This window comes from Rhinolophus hipposideros (assembly GCF_964194185.1).
Source record: "Rhinolophus hipposideros genome assembly, chromosome: 1".
Lineage (NCBI taxonomy): Eukaryota > Metazoa > Chordata > Mammalia > Chiroptera > Rhinolophidae > Rhinolophus > Rhinolophus hipposideros.
Window position 1 is genome coordinate 8,655,750 of NC_138047.1, and position 17,912 is coordinate 8,673,661.

Sequence of the window (17,912 nt, forward strand, 5' to 3'; positions counted from 1 at the left end):
AAACGCATGACACCCCTTCAACAAACGCTCTGAGTGTATGCGGGAATCTGAAAGATAGCAACAAAACAAAGACAGTGCCCTGTACTGTGTGTGTGTGTGTGTGTGGGGGGGGGGGAGGTGTTTAAAGCCAGGCTCTATCAAAAGATTTTAAAATGTTTAAACCATTTGCCACCGTAAGCTCACTTCTGGGAACCTAACCTATGTGAAACAGCTAAAATATTGGGAATGTCACATACAGGAACCTGTTTGATAATGTTTTAGTAGCAAGAACATTCCTTCATCCTAAATATTCAACCATATGGACGTGATTAGGAAAATATGAGTATAAACACAACTCAGCATGTGACGGGGGGAAAAAAGACACAACTGTACATACCATATAATGTTAAATATGTTATAGAGCTGACAAAAGACTAGAAAGTTATATAAAATAATTATTTTGTATTAGGGGTGAGGGATGGTGGGATCATTTTCTAAACATCTATTTTTAAAACTACTAGTTTATATTAAATATTCACTTGCATGTGCCTTATCCTATAATACCCGTAAGGCTTAATGTCACATTGGGTAACAAGACAGATGTGTCAAAAAAATTGCACCAGGATCAGAATGACAAGGTTTCAGATTGTTGTGATGTTGAGGTCAGGCAAATGCTAAGTGACAAGTGAACGTGCAGAATCTTAATTCAACCCCTGTGATTGCAAGGAGCGTGGCCCAAGAAGTCTTCTTGTGCATGAACATTTAGGAATGAATATTTAGGAAGGAGAGCGGAGGAATGAGTTGACAAGTAGGATAAGAGAACGTTGTGAAAATAGTCCAGACTTGAAGCTGGTCTATAGAGGAATAAACAGTATGGAAAGTATACTTACCTCACCAGCACACAGTTTAGTTAATGACTCACCACACGACAAGGAATTTACCCTCAAACACTGGAGTGTGTCTGGTCTGTGAGGGACTTAGGTCTTTTGATATATGTTGACTCCAAACACCGAGTTTGATCCTCTCAATCCGGATCTAATTTGAAACGTTAGAATATTGTCAAGGTACCTGACATTCAGAAATGGCATGAGATACAATACACCACTCTTATGTCATATAGGCAGCCCCGTGTATGGTTCACGGATTCCAGTTCAGTTATTAACTGTAACCTTGAAAAATACTACCTAGACCCTGTGAGATGCAGCTTGCACGTGGGCCAAACAAGGGTGATAACTATTTCATAGGGTCATTGGGATGTGTTAGAATGTGTGACATGCCTGGGCCAGAGTAAGAGCTTAATAATTGTTAAATATTGTTATTATCATTATTACCTTATATGTACTTTTTTCCTTTGCAAATCTTATCTCTCCAATTAGATCGTAAGTAATTTGGAAGGCAGGTCTTTGTCTAATTAACCTTTGTCTCCTTACAATGCCTTTTAAAGAATAGATAGCTAAGTAAGTGTCTGCAAATTAGAGATGAAAAGCCAAAAACAAACAAACAAACAAACAAACAAAACCCAAAACCAAAACGACTAAGAAAAAATGATTTTAAATTTCATTTTTCCCTGATCATAACTTATAGGGAAATTTTTCTATGTACAACTGTGTGAAGGAAATATGTTTGCGGGGGAAGAGTCTGAGAGGTGGTAGGGTCTTAGAAAGCACACAGCAGGTGTGCAGTGTGTCTAGGGGTTTATGTCCAGGGCTTGGTGGGTGTGTCCAGGCCCTCAGCAGGTGATTCTGAGGGTAGTTTTGCTGCAGTCATGAGACATCTGTGTTTTGCCTTGTGTAGAACTACTGACTCTTCCGAGATTATGGTGCATGTGTTGTTTGGAGGGGTTATGAATTACGATGGTTGGCTGAAAAGTTGCTTACTTTTCAGGGCCTGAGAGAATCTCAGAGGAATTTTTCCAGACCATTGATCTCTTGGGAACTGTTTATTTTTAAGGAAATTGTTTTCCTAGGTCTTCATAGCAGAGCAGACCTTTTCCCTCCAGAGCATGGTGGTTTCCCAAGTATTTCCCCGGGCCAGGTGCAGGGGAGGGATTGCCTTTTTTTGCTCTTCATTGCCATCTTTCAGAGCTCAGCAGTGATTGTTTCTGCAAAATGGCAGCCTCAGCAGAAGAGGAACAGATGTTGTGATTTTGTCTGGACACTATTGCGTGTTTCCAAAAGAAATCCAGGGTAGAGATCAAACTAGACTCGGCCTTGCATCAAAACATGAGCTGTAACTGCGTGAATATGGACCCCAGCCAGTACATTCCTCTGATAGGGCAGGCTCTGTTAAGAAGTCAGACTTCTGGAGTTTCTCTGAGCAGATCTGTGACCACAGATGCATTTTCACCTTTAGGGAAGCAATTCTAGACAAGGATTGCTACGTGCTAGATACTAGATTCAACACTTGCATGGATCATTATCTTGTTCAATCTTTATAACAACCCTCTTAGGGAGCTTTTGTAATATATTGAGGTTGTGAGTTCAAATTCCCTGTTTCTCCCTAGTTCTCTAAAAATACCAAAAAAGGCTAAAAGCAATATCACCTAACTTTGCCCCAGTTTGCTTTTCTGTTGTGTCAGAATTGGGCCCACGGCTATGGAACCGTAAATTAATGCGCTCCTTCTCAATCTGTAAACTAATTCTGTGAGGTGTTATCTGGAAGCCAAAAAGCGTAATAAACTCTCTGGATTATTAAAATAGTTAACTTATGTACTCAAAGCGTATGTGACTTATGTAACTCATGGCTCAGAACCTACAAGATGACAAACTGGTGTGCAGTGAAAGGCAAGACTCTCTCTCACTTTTGTCCCACACACCCAATTCTTCTCCCCTAAAATATTTTGATGATTTATGGCCTCAGTAGAAAGAATGTTTGAAATTCAGACTATCCTGGAATATACTTGGGATTTGTGGTCATCTGAAGGCAAACACTGAGCTAGATATTCCATCTATGTGATTGGTTCAAATTCAAGGGTGGTTATTCCACTCTCTGTGTTAAAATCTCAAACTTCCTATTGTCCCATAACCCTAAAAGTAGTATTTCCACAATCCCTCACCCCCCCTTTTTTTTGAACAGGAAGTTTTAGCATTTGTGATGATATCCCTGATAGCTAGGAGTAAAATAAAATGAGATAAACAAAGTAAGAAATAAAACCTTGCCTGTTTTATCCAGCAGCTCAAACCTGGCTAAATCCTATAGTCACCTCGAGAGGTTAAAAAAAAACACACCACAAAACCATAAGGAAATACAGACGACTGGGTCCTCCCTCAAACACTTGAATTAGAATTTATTAGGGTAAAGTCTAACTCACTGTATTTTTGGGTGATATTCTATGAATTTATATGAGAAACTAAAAAAAAAAAACACGAGTGCTTTTAATATGTTTATTTATTTGTAAAATTAAAGAATAATGCTGAATATTTTTTCTACCACCGAAGAGGTACGGTGCTATATGACTTTAATAGTTTAGCCTTTATATTCTTTGCCTTTTTGAAAAGCAGTTTTACTGAGGTTTAGTTTATATAGCATAAAATTTACTCATTTTAGGTGCACAATTCCCTGATTTTTGTACATTTGTAGAGTTGTGCAACCATCACCACAGCCTAATTTTAGAACACTTCCATCACCCCACAGAGATGCTTGCACCTCTTAGCTGCCACTCCTGGTTCCCACCCCAGCCCCAGGCAACCACTAAACCACTTTCTGACTATAGATTTCAGATAACTGCATTTTAAAAAAGCAGCCCAGGTCGTCTGATCCTCAGTAAATGTTGGAAACCCTTACTCTGGACTTCCCAGCAGAATTTAGGGGTATTAACTGTGTCCGGATGTTGACCTCCAGAAGCAGCTTGTAAATTAAACAGGATGAATTCTTTAATTTCCCAGACCCTGAGAATAATCTGACTTTTGATCTTTATTAAAATGTGTATCATTCCTCTTTTCTACCAACACGTTTTTACCAGTGGCTACAGGCCAACACAGAATTACTCACACAGTTGGTGGGAAATAACCTCATCTCATGCCCAACTTCTCCTCACCAACATACAACCTTGAGATGGACAAGTATTGACAGGCCGTCTCAGTGGAGTTGGTGCAGTCCTTCTAACACCGTCTCAAGCTCATTAAACTAAGTGTCCCATCTTCTTTTGGAAAAGGCAAACATGATCGTTCAGCACATTTTTGGTTTCAAAAGAGCTTCTCTACTTCTCTCCATTCCCACCATGGCTTCCTGAGCCTGTGGGAATTGTCCCTCTCCTGCTCTTTCCACTCTACCCACCACTGTGAGAGAAGAGGGTCCCACCTCTGGAAGCCTGGATTATGTCCACATTCATCCTGGCTGTCTCACACAGCCTTGCTTCTTGTTTTCAAGCGTTAGTTGGCTTTCATTCCTACCACTTTGTTTCCTAAGACTTCTCCTGGGCTGCTAACTCTGTCTCCAAGTCTCCCAGCTAGAATTCTCAAGAAATCGCAAGTCCTTGTTTCTGTCAAAACTAAGGGACCCATGTGACATCACCCTAATTTGACATAAAAAAGGAAATTTTATTTTCAGGAACGAGGAGACTTTCATAACTGTCTTTGTGTTCTCCCGGTGTCTGGTTATCATTGACCATGTGCCACACTGAATACAGTAGAAAGGTAGGATATCGACTTGTGCTCTTTGAAAAACAAAAAACATTTTAAAAAGATAACCTACAGAATGGGAGAAAATATTTGCAAATCATATATCGGATAAGACTCTAGTGTCTGGAGCATATAAAAATTCTTCAATTCAAACACAAAAATGTAAACAACCCAATTAAAATATGGACAAAAGACTTGAATAGACATTTCTCCAAAGCTGATATACAAATGGCTGACAAGCATATGAAAAGATATTCGAGACCATTAGTCATTCTGGAAATGCAAATCAAAACCACAATGACATACCACTTCACACTCACTGGGATGGCTATAATAGTAAAAAAAGAAACAGAAATGGAAAATGCATTTTGGCAAAGATGTGGAGAAATTGGGACCTTTGTATATCGCTGGTGAGAATGTAAAGTGGTGCAGCCACTGTTGAAAACAGTTTGATGGCTCCTCAAAAAGTTAAACATAGATTTACCATATGACCTAGCAATTTCTCTTAGTATATACACAAAAGAATTGAAAACAGGTATTTGTACCTAAAATATTTGAATTGAAATACTTGTACGTGAATGTTCATAGCAGCGTTGGTTACAATAGCCAAAAGGTACAAATAGTCCAAATGTCCATCATAGATGAATGGATAAAGAAATTGTGGCCTATCCATGCAACGGAATATTAGTCATCCATACGAAGGAATGAAGCACTACTGACACAAGCTACAACACGGATGAACCTTGAAAATATTCTGCTACGTGAAAGAAGACAGACTCAAAAGGTCACATGTTGTATGATTCCACGGATATGAAATGTCCAGAATAGAAAAATCCATAGAAACAGAAAGCAGACTGGTGATTGCCAGGCCCTGGGGGAGGAAGGAATGGGGAGGCACTGCTGAATGGTTACAGAGTTTTCTTTGGGAATGATTTTAGAACTGGATAGAGGTGATGGTTGGCCAACATTCTGAAAGTACTAAACGGCACTGAAAATGTACACTTTTGAGTGGTTAATTTTATATTGTATGAATTTTGGCTCAAAAACATAAAATGAAAAGTATCACATTTTTGGTCATTAGAGTCCTACTTCTTCAAGTGCCCTGGAAGCCATGGTTGCTGTGCTCTGTAGGGGTCAGCGTTGCACCCTTTACGTGCCTGGGTAGGCAAATAATAGGAGTAGGTGGAATTCAACTTACGGCTTGCTTTTCAATTGTATCACCCCTATGTAAACTTCCTATACAATGTTGACCTTCAGATAATCCTAAGAACTGAGACGCTTATTTAGAAAGAAGAGAACCATGCAAAATACAGTTTCATTGCCTTGGCTGGTGGAAGATGAGGTTGGTGACGCTGTAGCGGTCCTTGAGAAAAGGCTAGTGACTAGCCACATGTCCCGCAAGGTCAAGTGCCCTCCGACTGGAGACCAGCACAGTGTCTTGTATTTCAGTAGATGCCCTAGAAGGGGTTGATTGACCCTATTTTAAAATTTTATGTTTTCCTTTGCTTGGTCTGTGAACCTCTTGACTTTGCCTTGTGTTGTGAAGGTTTTCTTAGAATTGTATTCTAGGTAGGTGGCATGGTGTCAGCCATAGAATGGGCGCTCACTGAGTATTTGTCAAATGACCTTAGAAATAATAACAAATTTCGTGGTTGACAATGAAAAGGCTATTAGGTTTTCAACACTTCCCCGGTTTAAGTTGATGAACTTGTCAGCTCTCTTACTTTGTTGTGAAGGGAGGGATTAGGAGACAGAACTTGGTTATAAAAATCTAGATCTCTTCTTCCTTTGCCAAGATTGCCAGATAAAATACAGGGTGCTCAGTTAAATTTGAATTTCAGATAAACAGTACGTCCCATGCAATATCTGTGACATACTTATACTAAAAAAATAAAAAAAGAAAAAAGAAAGGAAGAAAAGAAAAAAGAATCATTCGTTGTTTGTCTGAAATTCAAATTTCACTGGGCATCCTGTATTTTTATTTGCTAAATCTGGCAGCTCTGCCCTATTAAAGGGCTACATTGTGACTGATCGCCCACCCAGGTCCTGTTCCCTGCTGCTTCGTGCCTTCCCCTCCCCCCATCCAGCCTCCACTCTGCAGCTGGAAGGGCATGGCCCTGTTTGGCCTCTGTACATTTGCCAGGAAACAATCTGGTTGTTATGTGAGGGTTTCCAGCATTGTTCAGTGCAGAAATTATTCAGGTATGAATCATTTGGCTTCATAGTTGGGTTTGTTTTGTTTGGTTTTTAATACCGATACGAGAACCCATGTTATCTTGTTTGTTCTGACAATGGCTGTAGTTCGGTCAAGGTCAACTGTGAGCAGGATGTCTCAGAGAGACCCGGAAGAGTGGCTTTCTCTCTTTAACTTGACGTTGGTGAGCAACCTACTCTTTTCCGGGAGACCTCACTGTTTCTTCCTTTTTCCTGTTGTCTTCGTTTGGTGTGTGAGGTGGGATGTTGTCTGGGCATATGGCACTGTCCACCACAGCTGTGGCTGAAACCAGAGATGGGTCTAGGGCATGTGACACTGGTTACCAAGAGCATCTGCCACACCCACCAAAACACTTTCTAGGTGATCCTCTTGAAGGGCTCCTCTGTCTGTCTGCCAAACTGTATACCGATGTGTTGAGTCATCTTCACGTTACACGTTTGAAAAGCTTGTGTTGAGTTCTCACCATGTTCCTGGCACTGTGCTAGATGCTTGGAACCTAAACATGGCTACCACGTTGTCAGTGCCCTTGAAGAACCAGAGTCGGCAATTTTTAATAATTAAAAAAAAGTTTTTAATTGTGGTAAACAGCACATAGCATTAAATTTATCATCTTGACCATTTCTAAGTGTACAGCTCTGTAGTGTTGACTGTATTCATGTTGTAGTGCACCCAATCTCCAGAATTTTCACTTCTTCTCAAACTAAAACTCTATATCCATTCAATAACAACCCCCTGTTCCTCTTCCCCTGGTCCCTGGCAACCACCATTCTGCTCTCTGTCTCTATGACTTTGACTACTCAATGTACTTCATATAAGCAGAATCGTACAATATTTGTCTTTTAGCGACTGGCTTATTTCCCTTAGTATAATGTCCTCAAAGTTCATCCATACTGTGGCATATGTCAGGATTTCCTTCCTTTTTAAAGGCTGAGTAGTATTCCGTTGTGTGGACAGACCACATTTTGTTTATCAATCATCTGTGGATGGACATTTGCGTTGCTTCCAACTCTTGGCTACTGTGAATATGCTGCTTTGAACATGGCATGTAGGATCTTCAAGACCCTGCTTTTAGTTCTATTGCAACAAAAGTGGAATTGTTGCATCATAGGGTAGTTCTATTTTTAATTATTTGAGGAACCGCCATACTTTTTTCCATATCTCTATACCATTTTACATTTATAGCAGTGCACAAGGGTTCTAGTTTTTCCACATTCTCTCCAACAACTTGTTATTTTCTTGTGTTTTTTTTTTTTTTTTGTTTGGTTTTTGTTTTTTGATAGTAGCCATACTATTGGGAGCGTCGAGTAGGCAATTTTGAACAATAAAAAGAGAAAACCCTCTGTAAGGTAGAATCTATAAAATGACACCCAGGTTTTCTGAAGGATTGGGCTGTGTTTTGCCTGCGGGCACAAGGAATTTAACAGAAACCTCTCCCCTCCTACTCCCTTGTTGCTCTAACGCTACCTTTGGTTCAGTTTCAAGTGCTTAGGGCATCTAGTACTGAGGTCCTCAACGGACACAAAATGATATCGGGAAGGGATAATGCATGTTTTTAGGGGTGAACTGCTTTTAGAATGCATGAGTTAGTTGCTCGTTTTCATGCACATTTTCTCTGGGGAAGTCAATCAAAGAGGGAAACTGAGAGTCAGTAATGTATTCTTTTAGGAAAAAAGAGCATTGAATAAGTGGTGAAGAAAGCTGCTTTACTAAGAAATCTGGTAAACACCTCTTAACTATAAAGTGATAGAGTTGAATTTGAACTCCTTTAACTGTAAATTTATGTTATTATTCTATACTATATGTAGCTGCCATATCTATAGGATGGTATTTTCCTAGAGGATGTAAAATACCAAATATCAATATAGGGAATAAAACCCTCTTCCAATAAGAAAACTATATATAATAGGGGACTTCTGAAGGTATTTAACCAAATTCTTTCTCATCTTCATTGTCTCACTTTACTCTGAGACCCAGCCAATATGTTTTTTCTATTGAAGTACAAAGGACATACAATATTATGTTAGTTTCAGGTGTACAACATAATGATGTAATAATATTTGTATGTATTGCAACTTGATCACCACAATAAGTCTAGTTAACACCCATCACCATACATCGTTACAGATTTTTTTTCTTGTGATGGGAACTTTTAAGATCTGCTCTCTTAGCAACTTTCAAATATGCAGTACCGTGTTATTAACTATAGTCACCATGCTGTACATTACATCCCTGTCACCGTTTCTTTTAATACTCTGGTGATTTACTTAGATTGTGTCTTTTTTGCTACCATCAGAGATAGTTGCCCAATTATTTTCAGTATTTTTGACTGCCCTGTATTTAAGAAATATCCCCAGTGAAGTCCAGGGGAGCGGGTCCATAAACAAACGTAGATAATTCAGCCACTTTTCCAAGGGGAAATGAGTGGACAGTGTTTGTGTGCAAATTCTTTTGTACAATCACCAGGTGTTGGCTGCTTTTCTCCAACAGTAGGGAACCCCAGGGTCCACAGGAAACAGAGGGCAGGAAATCCCTCTGTCCATGGACTCAAAGGGGCGTGGCTTCCAGCTGATGTCCTTGACTGTGGTTCTTTGCTCCTAAATCTTTTCACCTTTAGTTATTTTACATAATAGTTGGCTTCCTTCCCTCCCTCCCCCATGTGGTTGTCTAGGAGGAGAATGTTTATTTGTGAATAACATCCATGTTCCAGGGCAAAACTAAGGACATATATATTGTTTTCTTCACCCTTCATACAAAATATGTGAAGTGCCTGTCATTACAAGAGAGAACCAATGAGAGGAAAGTTTAATCACACTGTATGCATGGTTCTTAACTTTATGTTGACTCCTTGGAGAATCTGGGGAAAGCTATGGACACTCTCTCCAAAAAGAAAATAAACACGTATGCTTTCATGAAAAATTCTGTATATAATTTCAGGGGGTTCTTGGGAAGCTACTAACTGCATTATACTTTATAAAGATTGTTCTGTATATAAACATTCTTGAATTTCTGTTATGAATGTTTATTGAAGTGTGCCTCTTATCCCCTCCAAATAATGATTATTTGTTTTTACTAAGCCCTCAGTGGTGCAGAGAAACCCATTATGGCAAAATGTAATGTGTATATTATCAAAGAGTATTTTAAACTCATGAGTAACCTTTCATTCTAGTTAGAGAGAACAAGAAGCTACTTCTGTAGGGGAAGAGGCTGGTGGCTAATAAGTGGTGAATTGTGTCTTTATTGCTATCATCAGAGGTAGCTGTGTGCCACCTACTATGTGCCAGTCAGCAAGCTCAGTTCCTTGTATATGTGATCTTACTTAATTCTGACATTGATTCTAGGACATGGATTTACTCCCGTTTAACAGATGTCGAACTGAGGCTCTCAGATCTTAAGTCAGCCATTTTGAGTCTGTCGAACTTGAGAGCCCACTTTCTTCAGTAGTATATGGCTTCTACAATAACACATATTTTGTTTGAAAATACCGGGCTTTCGACAGGAAGAGAGCATCAAGGGGATGCTGGTGATCTGAGAAGGTACTGAGAATAATTGGGCAACTACCCTTTGATGGTAGCAACAAAGATACTATTCAAGCCAATCACCGGAGTATTAAAAGAAAGAGCCATTAGTGAATATCACTGAGGACACACTGGAGGCAATTGTGTGCCCCTAAAGGTTATCTTGTGTGAGACCACTGATGCCCGGATTAGAACAGGAAGATGATGTTAGAAAACTCAGCTTCCTCCAATTCAGACCAATTGCCACAGTTCACTCCTACTCCAAACCAAGTGGGCATGAAGGAAAAAACCAACAGGAGGGAAAGATATGTGGGTTCTCGTTAGAAAAGTAGGTCAGATTCTCCCACTTAGTTTGCTCCCAACCTCTTCCCTTGCCCTGTTCATTATCTTTAGAACACAACGTGTGATTGCTGAGGGCTCTGCTAATAGAGCTCATCATGCCTGTGAACTATTTTGTGGCGGTCAACAGTAAGGAAAAGCTGAATGGTATTATTCTGTTTTGGTATTTTGGTCAGTGATGGTGGGACAGCCTATACTATACTTCATCGATTAATTTTTTTTTCCTCCTCAACTAAGAGAATTTTATTTGCTAGAGATATTACTCTGGAATTTTTCCCAGCTAAATTAAGAGGGAGTGGAAAATTCACTGGGTTTCATTGACCATGTGGTTCTTAAAGGGTGGAAGTCAGCCTCAGGAGCTAGGCCTCTTGGTGAGTGACCAACCTGAGAATCAACCCCCAATTTGGGCATATAAAATAGGCCCATTTAGAGGAAATCTCATGAATTTTCATCATGAACTAGTGAACATCAGAGGTCAGTAGGAAACTAAAATAATAATACACTACCCTTTCTCATGGCTTATATCAAAGAGCCTAGTCAAATGAATTATGAAGAGAAAAATTATACTTTTTAATCCCCAGTGCTTTCATTCAACCATGAATGGCGTTAATTCAGCATAGTTGTAAAGAGCATTTCCATGAGAGATTGAAACAAGAAAAAGTAGGTACATGCTGACAGTATAAAGAGTCAGATCTAATTATAGTAATGTTCGAGGTATGAAAATTAAGTTCACAAATTCATCCTAGAAAAAGCGCTACTTACCTCATTGCTGAATCACTATGGTCACCTTCGAAGTCCTCCCCTTGGGAAGCTATGCACTGAAGCCAGAGCCTAGTCCCCCCTTCAAAGCAATTTTGGAACTTTTTCTGGAATGGCCATCAGAGCTGTTTCGTGTTACCCTTGATGTCCTGAATGTCATCAAAATGTCTTCCTTTCAGTATTCCCTTTACCTTCGGGTAAAGAAAGAAGTTACTGGGGGCCAGATCAGGTGGGTAGGGAGGGAGATCCAATACAGTTATTTGTTTACTGGCTAAAAACTCCCTCACAGACAGTGCTGTGTGAGCTGGTGCGTTGTCGTTGTGCAACGGCCATGAATTGTTGGTGAAAATTTCAGGTCGTCTAACTTTTTTCATGCTGCCTTTTCAGTACTTCCAAATAGTCAACTTGGTTAACTATTTGTCCAGTTGGTACAAATTCATAATGAATCATCCCTCTGAGATCAAAAATGGACAGCAACATCGTTGCAACAAGTTCACGAACTTAATCGTCAGACATCGTGGAATGGTAAACTTAGAGGCCATCGAGTGCCACCCAGTTACATACATCAAAGGCATGTGACCATTGTCTCTGTGCAGGAACCAGAATCACCTGGAAATCTTGCTAAAAATAGGACTCTGGGGTCCTACCTCCAGAGTTTTTGATTCACGGTGTCTGGGTGGGTCTGAGAGTTTATTTCTAGCAAGACCCCCGGTACCGCTGAGGCTGCTGGTCCAGGACCACATCGTGAGAACTGCTCTACACCATCCCAGCGGGTGACTGAGTCACCCAGGGTTGGCTCCAACACTTCTAATGAGCTGAGCTGTGAAAGCAGCTTCTGCCAACGAGACACGTGTCTTAGAGCTTACTGATGCTGCACAAAAAGTGTTTCCCGGAAACTCGCTCCCCAGTCCGAGTTCTGCCAGCTGCAACGACTCTGAATGCACCTAATACATTCTGCTATCCGACTCCCAATGACGTTAATTTTTTAAAAAAATTACGGTATTCATGTAGAATAAAGTGTATGCATAGTCTGACAATTAAGTACGTGAACTTCTTGCAACGATATTGCTAATCTTTTTTGCTATCAGAGGGATTATTCATTGAATTTGTACCAACTGGACAGTTAACCAAGTTTACTATTTGGAAGTGCTGAAAAGGCTGCGTGAAAAAGTTAGATGACCTGAACTTTCCGCCCACAATTCATGGCTCTTGCATCACGACAGTGCACCAGCTCACACGGCACTGTCTGTGAGGGAGTTTTTAGCCAGTAAACAAATAACTGTATTGGAACACCCTCCCTACTCACCTGATATGACCCACAATGACTTCTTTCTTTACCTGAAAATAAAGGAAATATTGAAAGGAAGACATTTTGATGACATTCAGGACATCAATGGTAATACAACAGCAGCTCTAATGGGCATTTCAGAAAAAGTTCCAAAATTGCTGTGAAGGGTGGACTAGGCGCTGACGTCAGTGCATAGCTTCCCAAGGGGAGTTCTTCGAAAGTGACCATAGTGATATTCAGCAATGAGGTACGTAGCACTTTTTCTAGGATGAGTTTGCGAACTTAATTGTCAGAGCGCATATTATGTGTACAGCTTGATGGATTTCTATATATGTACACACACATTCAGCTACTTCCAGGTCAAGAATATTTCCATCACTCCAAAAAGTTGACTTATACTCTTTCCCAGTCATTCCTCACCTCCAAATGTAACTACCATTTTACTCCAATTGCCATGGAGAAGTTGTGCAGCTCTTGAATTTTATATAAATAGAGGCATAGAAAATATTCTTTTGTATCTCATGCTGTACTCAAAATGACTATGAGATTCAACTGTGTTGTAAAGAGCAGTTCTTTCCTTTTCATAATATCCCAAGTTTGACATGCTGTCATACATTTAATTCCCTGACCTTTCTTCTGTTTTGTATGTATTTAAGGTTCCTAATAATGTTAGCTAGCACGACTGCTTCCCATGAATCAGAATGGTACTAAGTACATTACATCACTTAATCTTTCCAATAGTGTGAGTTTGGTAGACCATTAATCCATTTAACAGATGAGATAACCAAGGCTCTGTAACTTGCCTAAAGTCCCATAGACAATGAGAGGTAGAGTTAGTATTGAATGCAGGGCCTTCTCACTCGTTCATGATCCTGAGTGCTTAGCTAGTGTGTTATGCTTCTCATTCATGGTGTTTTGACAATAATCAATGAGAGGTTGACTCCGGAGAACATGCAAGTTTCCTTCTAGTTCAAGGACTTTTCCATTTTTCAGCCTGTTTTCCTTCCCCTCCATCCCCCCATCTACCAGGCTGGTGAACAGGGGGCTGGCACTTGTCAATGTGTCATCGAGATTTTCCCGGTCCTGTCTTCAGATGAGCACCTCTGTTGGAAGCATAAGACCCTCCATACAGCTGTCTTTCTACAGGAGTGAACACTCCTATTTGCTGGCTCTCTGGTCCCTCTCCCAATTCCTGCCCTTGCTAAGTACAAATAATAGAAGACTCAGGTCTGCTCTGTGGTTCCTGTTACGGTTACACCTATATGTCTCTGAAAAAGAATTGTCCGTTCTGTTGAAGAAAATGTTTAAACTTCCTTTGTCTTTAATGACTAATAAACCCTCAGCAGAAGGAAAGTTATTCTTAAATACAAATTATCACAGGCACATTATGCTTTGTTTTCTTGTTCATTTTGCTACTTAGGGATGGAACTTTGCTGGTCAGTTTACTCCATGGTATCTACTTGAATAGATTTTTAAAAATATTAAGATGCTTTGCAGCAGTTTTAAGCCTGGCTTTGGTTCAGTATCTGGGTTAAAAAGTCTCCGCATACACTGTTGTTTATGAATTCTCGGTTTTATTTGCCTATTCTTTATGGTGTATGTAGACCTAAAAAATTTCGGTTTCTGTTTCTAAGTATATAGACATGGTGGTGTTTGGATTTGTAAAGGTGGGTAGTCTATGAAGTAATTCTGTGTGTTCTAATAAGAAATGAAGTTTAGGCATTAAAAACAGGATGCTCTTTGCTTTAATCAGTCATCTCACTATTTTTTCTTAGATCACATGAAATCCATTTATCTGTTTTTCTTTGTGGGATTCTAATTTATATCTTAAGATCTGTTCTGGGGAAAGCTTTGGGAAAGGTGTTTTTTTGTTTTTGTTTGTTTGTTTGTTTGTTTTTAAAGAGCCATAAACTGTCTGGACAGCCAGTATGGTAGGACAACCAAATGATTGTTTGAGGAAAGGTGTTCTTTATGGAAGTATTCCATATGGAAGAAATGACAGAATCACAACATACCTTTTGCACCTCTAATGAAATAGTGGATCTAAGCAAACATCATCAGCAATTGATAAAACTATTGAGTGAAAGATCAATGAGGGAGTTTATCATGGGTGATCCGGTGGACCTTACGGGAACCCACCATCAATCTTACCAGCACTAAAAGTGGACAACTTGATATTATGTACCTTCTGATGTGATGAAGTAGTCAGTACTCAGCATCACTTCTAACCAGCCCTCCAGCTCTACCTATCAGAACACAAGGAAAGACAGGAGATTGAGCTGTGGTTCTCAGCCTTGACTGCACATTAGACTGACATGGGAAATTTAAAAGTCCTGAGGCCCGGGCTGTGTCCTAGACCAGTTAAATGAGCTCTTGGCCTGGGCATCAGTATTTTTTCTAGCTCCCCCACATGTTACAGTACAAGGGAGTAGAGGAGCAAGTTAAAAGACAAGACAAGAAAACAATCACCAAATACAGAATGCGAGAAAGTCCATAGGACAAATGACCAGTGTTTTGTAACACATATATATAGCAGTAGAAAAAAGGCTGGGGAGAGGGGTGGACACACTTGTAGATTAAAGGAGACTTAAGAAACATAAACCAAATGTGATGTGGGGACTTTGTTTTGATCCTAATTCCAACAAACCAACCATTCCAAGACATTTTCTGAAGAATCAGGAAAATCTAAATACAGACTGTGTATTTGGCTATAATAAGGCATCAAGCATTAATTTTGTTACTTGTGATAATGGTTTTGCTAAAAAAAAGTTCTTATAGTTAGAGAGTCATACTGAAGTATTTATGGATGAAATACAATGTCTGGGATTTGTTTGGTGAGGGGATACATAAAAACAAATACAAAAGATTGATAAAAAGTTGATGATTATTAAAGAGCGGTCATGGGTACATGAGGGTTCATTGTACTGTTCACTCTACTTTTGTGTGTTTAAAAATTCTCATAAGAAAAGATTTAACAGGAGGCATAAAGGTGAAATATATGATAACATATCTCTTGTATTGTGATGTATTATCAGTACGAAGTCTAGGAAGTTCATATGGAATACAAACCTTCATATGTACAAACATACAAAATGTATCTGTTCAGTTATTAACCATGTTTATATCTTGTTGCAGGTGGTGCTAGGCCGCCTCCTTCTACTGTTGTCAACCAAAATGAAACTTTCGCCAAAGTCTTTTTTAAGCCTTCTGTGATACAACAAGCCAGGATCGCCCAGAATGGCATTCTGGGAGATTTCGTCATTCAATATGATGTCAATAGGGAACAGAGCATTGGGGACATCCAGGTAAGGGGTTCGTTGTTGATATTTCATGTTCATTGCCTGATTCTTCTAGTTAGACTCAGAACTGGGGTTTTCAGTACTTACCTAAGGGTAACAGAACTCTGTGAGTCTTAGGAAATCTGTTTTAACTCCAAATGTGTCTCCAAGGAGACTACTGGTGTTCCCTGCCTGGAGGCTGAGGGTATCTATTTACTGCTTCAGTAATCTGGAGACTAAAGGAAATCTACAATTTTCTCTGTGATGTTTTAGATGAAGTTAGAATTTTCGCTCTTCTTCATTTTTAATTAAGAGAGACTGGTCCCTGGCTTGTTTCCCTTTAGCTTTTATTGCTCCAGAGACAGGGTCAGAATAGTAAATTGTATTTTTGTGCATCCAGTATGTAGATAACCTTGACGTCTCAACTTGTAAGATGCTTGGTAAAAACCAGACAATGAAGGAAGCAAGATTCCCAAGTGACACGGGGGCAGAAAGGGATGGATAATTTAAACTGAATTAGTCAATATAGTCAATACATTTTTAAGGGATGATTTTATCCTTATACAGATTAAATTAGCAATTCGTTCTCTTGGAAGGAACGGGACCATAGATGCTTTTGCCCTGGGTGTGGAATCAGCCCCTAGAGCCCGTTTCATGCTGTCTTTGACTTTTAGAAGTTCCATAGGCTGTCCATTCTACTTAATTTCTCTACCTATTCTGGGTGCTACCATTTTTCCTTTCTCCACCCCTCCAGGTTCTAAATGACTATTTTGTGCACTACTTTGCCCCCAAAGACCTTCCTCCCTTACCTAAGAATGTGGTGTTTGTGCTGGACAGCAGTGCCTCCATGGTGGGAACCAAACTTCGGCAGGTGAGTGAGTGCCACATGGCCATTTTTCCCTCTCACTTTTGTCGGGGACAATGATGTTCTCTGTGGGTAAAATTCAATTGATGCCAAATGTCTGCGTTACCCTTCAGCTATTCTGCGTACACAGGACATTCCTGAACTGATTCAGTTAAGCCATTGACGTAAACTATCATTTCAGCAGAGTGGTGTTAAGGGAGCAGAGGGACATGTTATAGAAACACCTTGAAGTAAAGGGGGCTGAGAGAGTGGATAATGTGAGACAGGACTGCACTGAGGGTCACTCAGCAACACCATGGTGGATGGAATAATTCTGTTCAGTAATGAGGTCCTTTGAGAACAATGGCAGGCACTCATTGGTACCCCCCTATATTATCCTTAGAACAAAGGATTTGTATCTCAATAATTCAGGCCTGATGTTCTCACAGTATGTAGGATGAATCCTAAAATTCTAGGGATGGGAGGGACATTAAGGGGCTATGTAGAGTATACTGAAATTTAAGTTATCCCCAAAACATTACTATTTACACTTTTTTTTTTTTAACAAACCACTGGAAAAAGCTATGCTTATCTTACTCTGATATCTTGACTATCAGAAAGTTGCATTTATAATATATTTCCAACTCATGTAACAGAAAACAGCTACTGGCTGCCAGACTAACTATCTCTACATCCAGTAAAAACTTGGCTCTCTTAGCTTTCCTTTCTTAACTCATTATCTATTTTTATCAATTAATAATAAGTATGTGGTTTAATGAGGAACAGGTATCTCAAACCTTGTAAGAACCCTCTGTTTCACCTATTTCCACCCCTAAGTCCCACTCCACAGACACTTGAACCTATCCTAGCTAATAGACTATTGGACATATTTTCTCTATTACTTGTGAATGGTCTCTTTGGCCATTTAGATTTAAAAATCATGTAATATAGAATATTGGTCTTTTCTTCATGGCATTGAATTTTTCTTCTCTGCAAAACAGTAAAAAAAATAAATAAATCCAAAATGTGATATAAAGATTAGGTTTAAAATGTGATATAAAGATTTTGTTTCAGAG

At 39.5% G+C, this 17,912-nt stretch overlaps 1 protein-coding gene across 1 annotated transcript in view; it reads left to right on the top strand.

The window, feature by feature from the left end:
- The window catches only part of ITIH5 (inter-alpha-trypsin inhibitor heavy chain 5), a 74,665-nt gene that overhangs the window by 22,782 nt on the left and 33,971 nt on the right, over positions 1-17,912 (top strand). The window contains exons 6-7 of the mRNA XM_081047464.1: positions 15,850-16,019; positions 16,747-16,863. Of these exons, the coding sequence (XP_080903590.1) occupies positions 15,850-16,019; positions 16,747-16,863 (287 nt within the window). The remainder of the gene's footprint in view (positions 1-15,849; positions 16,020-16,746; positions 16,864-17,912) is intronic.